This window comes from Clarias gariepinus, chromosome 9, assembly GCF_024256425.1.
Source record: "Clarias gariepinus isolate MV-2021 ecotype Netherlands chromosome 9, CGAR_prim_01v2, whole genome shotgun sequence".
In the NCBI taxonomy this organism is placed as follows: Eukaryota; Metazoa; Chordata; class Actinopteri; order Siluriformes; family Clariidae; genus Clarias; species Clarias gariepinus.
The window spans coordinates 25,543,736-25,556,008 of record NC_071108.1 but is presented as its reverse complement, the minus strand read 5'-3'; the positions used below and the strand labels follow the sequence as shown (position 1 = coordinate 25,556,008).

Sequence of the window (12,273 nt, the reverse complement as noted above, 5' to 3'; positions counted from 1 at the left end):
AAAAAATCTAAAATGTATTATAATAATTATCACTGTTTAAACTAACAGCCCTGTTCTGTACAATCCATAGTTTAAAAATCTATAGAGAGCACACTGATCATGTTCTTGCTTTGAGGGCATGCAATATCGTGAATTGGGAAATCTGAAAGCTTGGATTGCAATGTCCAATATGCAATATACATTATACTCTTTCACATTTACTATAACATTGAAAAAAAACTCCCTCCTGTAGCTTTTAAACAACACCAAAGGCCGAGGAAAATGGTCTTTCTATCTTACTTTGCAGCTTAATTTCTGCAATGATGCTTATTATGTTCCAGTCGAAGTCCCAAGGTCAGTTTATTTTGTCCAGTTTATGAAGAGAATTTATACAGTATGTGTACAGTACAGTACTTTATATTGTGAACATGTAATCATTTTGTGTACAATATTAATCCTCTTTGTACAGCCAACTATTTTATTTTACAGGTTGTTTTCAAATTGTGTTCAAAATATTCTGAGGATTTTTGTGAATTGTAAAGTCATTATTGTAAATTGAATCAAATCCTGTCTGGGGTGTATCTTTACACACTTATTCCAGTCTTGTTGCCAAGTACAACTACAACTGAGCTGAATATCAGACTACAATAGGACAAGTGCATAATTCAGTATTAAATATAGGGGACAAAAATAGCCCTTAAGGTAATTAAAAAGTCTTTTATAAACTTACAGTAAAAGAAACTTTAACGCATGTGTCTTGCGTTACATGAAGTATGAATTATACAGTATAACATTGGCAGTTGTCGCCTTAGACAATAACACACCACAAGATGTCAGTGTACAACAAATTAAATGTGGAGAACGGTCCAACTGCAGGAAGGACAGTAGCTTTTAATAGGATATAAATTAACCCTAACATCCCCAGTGACTTTTGTTTTATTTTTGGCAAACCTAATATAAAAGTAAACTATCAAATACATGTGAATATATATAGAAATTTAGAAATACATATATAGAAACTAGATGGTAAATTCAAATCCTTATGTTGTGTAACTTTATTATTTAAAAAAACTACTGTTTTAGCAAGATAACTTCTGTTAAGACCTCAGTCCTGATCTCTCTCAAAAATGTCACGGTTTGTAGAGAGTATGGCTGAGAGTCAATACCTGACAAAGTAGGTGACAAATTGGCTGAGCCAGTGGAAAAAGAACTCCAGATGAAAAACAAACAGCCCTCACCCCTCAGAATAAGAGAAGGAAGTAATATGGGGAGTATTTCCTTAAACGTAATTCTTCTCCTTTGAATTCGCAAGACTGAATTTTTGAATCCACTGTCTCTTTAATGACCCTACTTACCCCTCCTTCTTGGGCGCCTGTGTCTACTTACAGTTCAGCGCCCTCCCATTTGGAGATCTGCGGTCTCCTGAGATACGTCGGCTACTTGGCAGGGAAATCATAAAACAGATTTTTGTATGCTAGACCTCTGAAATTATCGCAGGGTTACCAAACGCTCCTATATTATAATAATGTGAACAAGCCTGCCGTATAATCTATTAATGATCATTTTATAATACTAGATTAACAATAATTAAACATAATTATGATAAAGGATGTTCCTGAACAGTAAGCTTATTTAGAAAGTGTCTTTTTTGTCAGTGAGGGCTGAAATAGGTCACTGCCACCCCGTGGTAACATTAGCACGATTAATATTGGCGGATTATCACTGTGTTAACTGTGAGCCTGCCTGTTAGAGCAGGTGATTCATGCATGTAGGCTGAAATTTCCACATGGGCTGTTCCTCCAGCTTGCTTTACGGAATGTGGCAAACTAATGTCGTCCATTGGTTACATATGAGCACCAGGTGAATGGCGTTTATATCTTGGAGACCAGGGCGCAGAGGTAAGACTGCTTGGCTTGGAATTTATGTTAACTTACTTACCTTGAAAGTCTGGCTACTTTGATTTTCTCAACTAAAGTTTGATCAGCTAGGCATATTCTTCCAAATATAGCCATGAAACATTTAAGCTAATATTGATGAAAAATAGTTTTGTAACTAGTAATAAAGTAATAAATACATTTTGCTCAAACAAATGTCATTGACCTTGATATTCAGCAAACAGACTCAGCATTATCTAAATAATTATTATTTATTATAAATAATATAATTTATTATTATTTATTATATTAATAATTATAAGTTATAATACTTATATTATAAGTGGTTGAGAATTTTTTCATATTTGAGATTACATTTCACAAAGTAAATGTAATAAATTATAACAGCAATGTAATAAATTATGATAGTAAATATTAGTAGTTAAAATTGGTACGAAAGCAATTATTGAGCCACCTGGTGTTGGGAATTCAATTCAATTCAATTATGGACAGAAATCAGAAGTGTGTGTCGCTGTATCTGAGAGGTTATCAGACTTGCTTCAAATAGGTTTAAAGTGAGCACTGGCAGCTTCTATTTTAGTAGCACGCTTTTAGGTCCTGTTTTGTGCTGTGCTGAATGTAATCACGCTTTGGTTGGACTTCTAACTAAAGCCTACTTGTTGATTATTTTCACAAACGTGGCTGTGAATGCAGCCAAGGCTAGTTTTAACACAAAAGGCTCCAAGGTCATCTTTGGAATGAATTGGAATAGGTTTTTATGGCAAGTTTAACTATAGACATTGTCACAAAGTAGTTAAGAGAAATCGCAGTGTAGAAGAATAATAAACAGTTCAGAGGTGACAGTGGCAAGGAAAAACTCCCTGAGAGGACATGTGAAAGAAACCTCGAGAGAGTGTACATGAAACCCTTCCTCTTCAGTGTGGTTTTATTGAAAATGATTACTTTAAAAAAAAAAAACGACTGAATGAAGTCGTTCAAAGGGTGCTCATGAGCTTCATGGTGGTTATTAATGGTTATGGGCGGATGGTGGTAGAGGTTAATCGTCTTGTACCTTTAGCGTTAAGGGTTTGGTTCCCACATTCGCATGTGGGAATGTTCGCTGGTGTTCGGTGGGTTTCCTCTAGGTTTGCACCCACAGTCCAAAGACATGCTTTTGGCATTCATAGTGTGCGAATGACAATCGGGCATCAAGCTGGCACCCTTAAGTCACTGCCACAGAAATGATGGTGGCCGGACCAAAAGACCAAAGTTAGTGGTTATGATAACAGCTGCAGTTTTAAGCTACTATGTAGGTGAGATTAATTCCTGACTGAAAAATACTTTTGGGAATTGAAATCTTTAGGGGGTTCATGATTTTTTTTATTTTTATAATTAAATAAAAAAATATGAATTTAGTCAGAAGTGGTGTAAAACATAAAACATTGCTGTAATGAGACTCGGAGAGCCCCTGAGGGTCTGTTGCTATACAGCACATCCCTGAAGAAACTGTTGCTCGTCGGTGAGGTTCTACACGGACTTTACACTTCAAAGCCCTCCGCGCTGGCTTTTCAGCACAGTGTCTGACTGACGATAAGCTCGATCATCACGCTCGGATCAGAGCAGAGCCGCGGTGCTGTGAGGAGGACAGCACCCGGATGTTGCCGCAAGCGCTCCATGGCGCTCAGGGAGCTGCGCGAGGAGGAGGAGGAGGAGGAGGCACTTTCTAACGCGTGGATGGATTAACGGCGTGAAGAAGAGCGATTTAACGTTGTGTCCACTGGTTCCTGCGGTGAAACCGGGTCATTCCTCGACTTTCAATGCGGAGGAAGGCATGGACGAGCCAGAGGAACCGACTGAAGGTAAAAGAGAACGCGGCGCGCGCTCCTGCCGGTTAAACACTTCAAAGGCTTGTCAGTGATGCTCACGCGCGCGCTCGAGACGGATTTCTTTTATTCGCTTCTCAAATATAAAATGTCAAACGTCAAGTCTTACGGAGGCTACATGGAGTGTGCTTGTGATTGTGCAAAACCAGATGGTGTTTTAGGGCAATGCATTTACAGCACAGTAGGATTAGGTCTGTGTCGATACACCGTTGCACGGTTTAATCAGTGATTAATGTCACAACTCTCAGTGTCTCTAAGGAGACTCGAATAATAACATGTCTGGGACATTTCTGTGACTTTACTGCACAGATTTATTTGGTAACGGTGGCATAGTGGTTAGCATCGAAGCCTTGCATCTCCAGGTTCAGGGTTCAGTTCTCGCCTCGGGTCTGTGCTTGGTGGGTTTCCTCTGGCTGATCCGGTCTCCTCTCGAAGACATGCCAATTAGGCTCATTGGCATTGCCCATAGTGTGTGTGTACAGTATGTGTGTGCATTGCATTGCATTGGCACCCCGTTCAGGGTTGTACCCTGCCTCATGCCCTAAGTTCCCTAGGATAGGCTCCAGGCCCCCCGTGACCCTGTATACAGGACAAAGCAGTACAGAGGATAAATGAGGATTTATTGTGTAATTATGGAATTACACACACACACACTAAAAATAGTTATAGGCAATGTTGCAAAAACTAACAAAAAAAAAACAACTAGTGTAGACCGTATTCATAAGTGTAAATGTGCCTGGTGCATTTAAAAACATGAATCTAAAAACAAATTTAAATCTTCTTCTTTTAACTTAAAGGAAAACTTAACATTCTGTACCAAAACTGTCTACTTTACAAAAAATAGCCAATGCTCAATTGTTATACCTACTGACGAGGTGCCCAAAAAATTTTATAGACGCTTCAACATGAAACATATGCATCTCTTGTGATGTTTACGTGGTAGACTCGACTACTGACATCTTAAGAGGAAACACAATACTACACGTGTATGTATTTGCCCTAACTGTGATGAATTTAAGCACAAAATGCTTTTTGGGACATACTGTAATTGATATATACGTAATTGATATACTGAAAACGTATATACGTAAATATCCATTACATCCCAGAAAGCATTGTGTGCTTTAATTCATCTCAGTTAGGGCAATTTTGGCTCAATAGCTAAAACTCTGGGTTACTGATCAGAAGGTCAGTGGTTCAAGCCACAGGACCACCTGCTAACCCCGTCTCATGGCTGATCCTGTGCTGTGACTTTAGCTTCCTAACAAGCTTGGTTATTTTACTGTGGCGCAACAAAAAAAAAAGCTTCTTTTAATATCAATTGTATATCAACCAGTCCCAAAGTTGAACTCAACTCAATACCACTGGGAAATATAAAAATATATATGAGTAAGGAAAATAAAAGTCTGTAGAGAACTTTAAAATGATTTGTTTAGCAATGCTTATTCATTCACACAATTTCCTAGGGTTTGTATGATCAACCCTTTCTGTTATACACAGAAAAAAAAAGACAGAAAGCTTATGGACCTTATTATACAAAAACAAACAAACAAACAAACATCTATACTACTATAACACTACTATAATGTATGGCATACAGTACATCAGGCAGCTCAATGACCCTCAAAAAAACCTTTGATTGTTAACCACTTATTTGACTTTAACCAAATTCAGTGCTGTTACTTGATAAATATTAGAAATAAACTATTTTTGTTAATCATGTTGGAATTAGGAGTTTTCCTTCAAATGGTTCATGAATCTAAGAGAAGCTTATGTTCATTTAGATTTATTACTACAGGACATTTTAACGACCTCGATGAATGAAACTTCACAAACCTCCTAATTACGTTCTCACGGTCTGATGCTTCTGAAAACTATCGTAAAGTCAATTTACACCAGATGCCACATGCGCCAGATATTCTTTCATTTTAACAAGCGGTTCAGTCCGCACCAGCTGCGTCAGAGGTGCGTACGTCACACTGCCCTTTTAACGCTTCATCTGTTTTACCTTTCAGATTCTGGCTTAAGTAAAGTATAAAAAGATCACGCTTTCACACCTTTTTAACGCCTGAAATTTTATTCAAAGTCAAAATCTACAAAAAATGTCATAATCGTGCAACCTGAAGTTTTATTCAAAGATTTACATTTCTCATAATACTCATGGATTAAATGAGATTAATAGGTTGTTTGTTTAGTGTCTCACTGCCTCATGCCATGTGTTCTTTTTTTTTTTTACTCTTTTTAATTAAGCTGTATTGTAATTACAGTTGCCCAATTTTGCTTGTCCTCATCCGTCATGATTCATTCACAAGGTTGTATATTTGGGTGTCCGTTTTCTCCATACAAATAAAGCATGCTGTCGATGCCGGAAGTGCACGTGTCAATTAAATGGACCTTTACTTGGACATGTGCCTTTTTCACTACATTATAATCAACTATTGTATTTTTATTGTATTATTACAATTGTAATTTATCACTTTATGTAATAGTGATAAATATAACAGTGATAATAATAATAATATTCTGTTAATTCAAATTAGAAATTTAGAATAATCAGCGTTAAACAAATATGATCCCTTTTAATTACTATTTTGTGATGCCTGCCTTTGAGAGAAGAACAGCATTAAATCTCTTTTTATAACGTTTAACAAAGTTGGAGACACTTGTTGATATTAGTTAACTCAGTCCACTTCATGATGCTTATAGTTCTGCAGTCTGGAGATCAATCTAGGCATTGCAGAACATTAGTTTGGGAGTTTCTGGAATCGTTTTTGTGTATCTTTGATTGGACTAATAACCCCCCCCCCCCCCCCCCCACACACACACACACACACAAAAAAAAACTAATTGTGTTTGACTGATGGCACTTACTTAGTAACCTAGTACCCCAGTGTAAGTATCTATCAAATGATGGAAACTTCAAAGCACTATCTGTAAGTCGCTCTGAATGAGAGCGTCTGCCAAATGCCTAAATGTAAATGTAATTCATTATGCTGTTCTCTGTCTGTGGTCAGATCTAAACCTCATGTCAGAGGCACCAGATTTTGAGCTGAATTATCCTGATGGTTCAAACAAGAACCCTTGAATACCCACATAAAGCAAATCAGCCCCACAGCAGCAGTGATCAGCAACCATATTTTACATTTTACGCTGCCTGTCAGCTGATTTTTCTTGTATGTAAGCAGTTTTCTTCTGTTGGCAGTTATGCTGATGCTGCGCATGACCGAACCAAGATATTTTGGTCTCTTCTGAGCATAACACATGATCTCAGATCTACTGCATACTACTGTATATGATGCTTAGTAAAGTTCAGACACTGCATTTTTATGAGATATAGCTTGAGTATTTGGGCTGTTATTATTTTCCCTTCTCCAAATGTTTGTGTAGAGAGTCAGTGCACGGGTCCCCGGCAAATGTTTCTGTTATAGTCCTAATTATGCTTAAACCTTGGGATTTTTAATTGTTTTGTGTATGTGCGTTGTGTGTGTGTGTGTGTGTGTGTGTGTGAGTGTGTACAGTACAGTGTACTGTACAGTGCATCATAAAAAGTGAGTATATAAGGGAAAGTTTTTTTCCCCTATAATTGAATTTAAAAGTGAAACTTTTATATATTTAAGAACGAATTACAGATAAAATGTAACCTTTTAAGCATTTTAAACTTTTTTTGAAGATTAAGGCAAATAGCTCATAAAAATTCAGACAAATCCATTGTGTCAAAACAAAACAATACAGAAATGGGCAGCACAATGGTGTAGTGGTTAGCACTATGACCTCTCACCCCCAGGGTTCGAGTTCTGCCTTATTCCTGGGCGGAGTTTGCATGTCCTCCCAGTGCTTGGTCGGTTTCCTCCATGTACTACGGTTTCCTCTTACAGTCCAAAGACATGCAGAGTAGGCATGCTGACCCGATGTGTCTTCCCTGCGATGGACTTGCACCCTGCTTAGGGAGGGTCCTGAAAGCTCCAGGCTTCCTCTGACCCTATAAAGGATAAGCGGTATTGAAAATGAATGAATACAAAAATGTCCAATTTCTGAAAAGTATGTATGCTTATGCATTATTAGCACAAATTACTGCATCAGCGTGGCATGGCATGGAGGTGATTAGCCTGTGGCACGGCTAAGGCGTTATTGAAGACCATGTTGCTTTGATAGCAGCCTTCAGCTCGTGGAAATTTAAACTGAAAATGAAAAGGCATGAAATATTTCACTTGATAAAACATTTCACGTTTTTGAATGAAATTATAAAAAAAAACATGATGTTCTATGTTTTTTAGAATTACTTTAAAATTTATACATCACGAGAATCCTTAAATGTAAAAACAAAGGAGAGCAAATAAAAAATTATGCCAATACTAATAGTTTTGGAAGGCATTTCATTGACTGTTTGAAACCCAATACAACTAGCAAGAAAAACATGGTGCCAAGTTGTTTTGTTACCCAAGTATAGTTTTAAAAAAATTGCCAATATACGAACATAATCAGAATGCATTTGTTAAGAATGCACTGTCGAGGTAATGATAAAGTTTGCAGACACTTTCCCATTCCAGATAGTGTTGTGACTCTGGAATAAACAAGTGTCTTTAAGCCACTAAACTGCTTATGACCGGAACCAGAGGATAATTTAAAATCGGTACTTTAATATCATTCCTATGTGGAGCATCTTTGCAGTTAGAGCACAGAGTCTGCTGTTTGCGAGGCGTTGTCAAGGAGATTCGCTTTGTCCAAACACTTCTTTGGCGATGATATTAATAGTCTTGTGATAGTCTTCAAGCGTGCCAAGTACGCTTCATATAAAGTGTTTCTAGATTTGATTTACATCATGAAGTGTACCTGAGTGGGTGTGTGATATTCTGCACGAATAAAGCTCCGGAGCTGCATGCGTGTAGATTTAACTGGCCGATCTGTACTCCAGGGGCGGTTACGGCTGCCGATTGGTGCAGTGTTTGCCCTGTTGTCAGGGGATCGGGAGGGATTGCAAATCCTAATGACGCTAAAGCCATCTGTGGGCAGGAGTCCAGGAGAACATAACTGGTCCTGCTGTCTTGGTGGGAAGCATGGCATTCCTTTCTCTCGCTCTCGTCAATCAGAGCGACACTAGCCAGCCTGCGAGCTCATGTATATGGAAGAGGGGAGTTTGGCTGCCGGTGATGTTGCAAGAGCAGCAGTTTGAAAAGATGCAATAGCTGCACGTGTCTCTGAGAAAGCACGTGTAAGCCTTTACCCCCGCAGCTGGTGAATGGGAATCGACTCGACATTGGCAGTGACTGTACTAGGGAGTAAAAAAAAAAAAAAAGACAAAACATAGTTATGGAACATTAATGCTGATCTAGACTATATGCTACTTGGTTACAGCTTAGTTCTTTTGATAGCAAGCCAGCAAGTGGCAGATGAAGTGACCTGGAAAGTGCTCTGCCAGTTACAGCCCTGCTTTTTCACATGACAGTATATTGATCCTTCCTTTCTGCCTTTGTTTCAGTTCTATTGTCTGCATCCTGAATGAATGCCTTGTGTACAATATTATTAAAGGGATTACAAGTTTGTAATCAGTGCCATAATACCAACAATTGTTATGCAAATTTGAGAATACAGTTTGTCACTCCAGAAAAGAATATGTCATTTGTTACAGCTCATTACCTCCCAGGCTATATAAAGTCTGTCTAATTTTACCAAAATTTCTGACATGAAGTGTTTTTTTTTTATCTCCAGGGGCAAGCTATGCTATCAGCACACGGGCCCCTTCCTCTGGTGACGCTCCTCCCCTTTGGTCAGAAAGCCCCTCCCTTTCCAGACAGTCACTCCCCCAGTCTGGAACTCTGTCCTGGCAGGCCGCGATCACTGCGGCGAGAAACGCCAGGGCCGATGGCAACCAGACCATAAGTACATCGGACAGCGCTCCGGTAGGCTCGCTGTCTCAGAGGAAGAGGCAGCAGTATGCCAAGAGCAAGAAGCAGGGTAGCGCCACCAATAGCAGGCCTCCGCGGGCACTCTTCTGCCTCACCCTCAACAACCCGATACGCAGGGCCTGCATCAGCCTGGTGGAGTGGAAGTATCCTTTTATTAGTACTTCTCTGGGACCCCGACCCCAATGACATCATGAGTGACATCAATGTGAGAAATGAACAGTGAAAAGCTGCAGTGAATTATGAAAACAAAATGCTCAAACTAAAACACATTTAACATGTCTAACTTGTAAACTGTTAAGATATTTGTGTGATAGTTTAATTTAAGGATGTTTAGTTTTTAAAATTGCTTTTTTTTCTGTAAAGAATATTATAATAAGTGCTGTCAATCAGTTGAAAAGATTAATCACGATTTTAAAATATTCAGATTTACTTTTATTATAAATGTGCAATGTTGGAATGAAAGGAAACAGATTATGAAGTTTTATAATATCTCAAACAGTAACATTGAACAAATGTTAAATGAAAACCTCTCGAATGGTAAACTCTTAGCAGCAGCAATCAGATCGTGAGCCCTGCCTGCTCCTATAGTGGGGAGCTTGTCTGGTATCTCCTTTTCAACTTGGCCTGACACGCCCAGAGTGAATGAGCGCAGTTGCCATTTGTCATCGATGAGATGTGCTGTTACTTCTTAGAGTTATAATTACTCACTGATGTATAGTCGTCTCTAGTAAGTGAAATAAAAGTATCCAAATGCCTCACTCTCACAGGCTTTTACAGTAAAATACATTTAAGGTATCTTTGTAAACGTAGTTCTTCTTTTTAAAATAGCTCAAGCACATAACTTTAGTTTTATTTAAACTAACATTTTTTTATACTGATAGTTGTTGTTCAGCACACCTGGTAATGTTTCTATTTGTGTCTTATCATCAGTGTTAAACGTGCCATCATCACACACACACACACACACACACACACACACACACACAGAGTGCTGCAATTATGGGAAGCCAATAGGGTCAAACTTGGTCATATAATTAATTGGGGTTAAAAACATAGTATAATATTGACAGCCCTAATTATAATTGGTTATATCAAAGCTTTAAGTATTTGAATATCTACGCATATTCTCAGCTCTTTTACAGTTCCGAGCAAAACGTTATTTTGATTACTGTAACTGACATTAATACATTTTCCTTAACCATGCTTTTTTCCCAGACCCTTTGATATCTTTATATTGTTGTCTATTTTTGCCAACTGCGTGGCCTTAGCTGTTTACATCCCCTTTCCTGAAGACGATTCCAATTCAACCAATCATGACCTGGTGAGTACTCCGGGCTTCCCTTTCACTTCGCTGAGATTCTCAGATCAATCCACCATGTTTCCTCACATGTCTTTACTCAGGTCTATTATTATCAACTTGTTATGCTTTATGTTTGGGTATGATTCGTTAGACATTGCTGTTCCATGTGATGTTTATGTATTTTATGGAAAACATGGCTTGTTTGCATTTACAGTCATGTTCAAAAGTTAGTACCCCCCATTTAATTTGCGTGTGTGCGTGTGTAAAAACATGATAAAATAGCGGATGATCGTAGCAGCTTTCAACATTAGGCAAATACAACTTTGAATTTTCGTTGCATAGTGACAAAAAGTTAGATGTTGTTGTTTGTTTCAGGCTGTATTTGCCTAATACTAAGACCCGCCGCGATCACATGATTTTTATTATGTTTGTGATATTAGATATGTCAATCTCTGTTCAAGAACTCACATTTTAGCCCTTGTGTTTACTACTTTTTCAATTCAGGTAAATTCACTTTTCTCTGTATAGCACATCTATTATATAGCACATCTTACATTAGACCTTGTCACTAAGAAGCTATTAGATTAAACTTGGCAGATTAAGATTCATAATTAACGTCTTGGTATTTTTCGGATGAATATCGACATGTGATTATATATTGTGATATTTGTGTTAAGTGGGTTAAATGTTCAGTTATCTGTCAAACTCACGTGTAAAATGTCCTAAGCACTATTTATGAAAACAGGCTGTTATAAAAAAAAAAAAAGAAGCAAGGGCCGGGTTTCATTCCCCGTTTGAAACATAAAAATGAAAAAAACAAAAGTTTAAATAAATATAGGCCTATTTCTGAGAATGCTTCTTCAGTTAATCTCGACAACAAACACAGACTGATTAAAATAAAGTTAGGGACAGCATTAAAAAGGCAAAAAAAAAAAAAAAACTGTCCTACTTGCTCTGATGAAGTAATTAAGTCTTCTGCCTGCAGTAGACTGTGGAGCTCCTTTAATGGTCATACAGAGAAATAAATACATAATGAGGACATACTGAATGAGATTTCTCTTGGAGCAGCAGACTTTTATGGCTGTCAAGGCTTTGTGCACGAATTTAAACGCTCTCTTTGTACCGCAGTTTACGGCATTGGTAATGCAGCGCTGAAGAATATTTTATGCATCCTATTTCCTTTTTGACTTTTAAACGTAATGCCATCTGTTTGCATTATGACGATAGTGTATTAAACACAACAGCAAAAATTGTAAACACAGTTTATATGCATGCTCAGAGAGGTTGGAGAGGGGCTGTGGAGAAAGGAGGCGGGGCAATGTGAGGACGCCTTT

At 38.1% G+C, this 12,273-nt stretch overlaps 1 protein-coding gene across 2 annotated transcripts in view; it reads left to right on the top strand.

Annotated features, from left to right (window-relative positions):
- cacna1db (calcium channel, voltage-dependent, L type, alpha 1D subunit, b) overlaps positions 1–12,273 on the top strand; it is a 135,059-nt gene that overhangs the window by 3,107 nt on the left and 119,679 nt on the right. For both annotated transcript variants that reach the window (XM_053503895.1, XM_053503894.1), the window contains exons 2-3: positions 9,443–9,782; positions 10,855–10,960. In XM_053503895.1, coding sequence (XP_053359870.1) covers positions 9,443–9,782; positions 10,855–10,960 — 446 coding nt within the window. The remainder of the gene's footprint in view (positions 1–9,442; positions 9,783–10,854; positions 10,961–12,273) is intronic.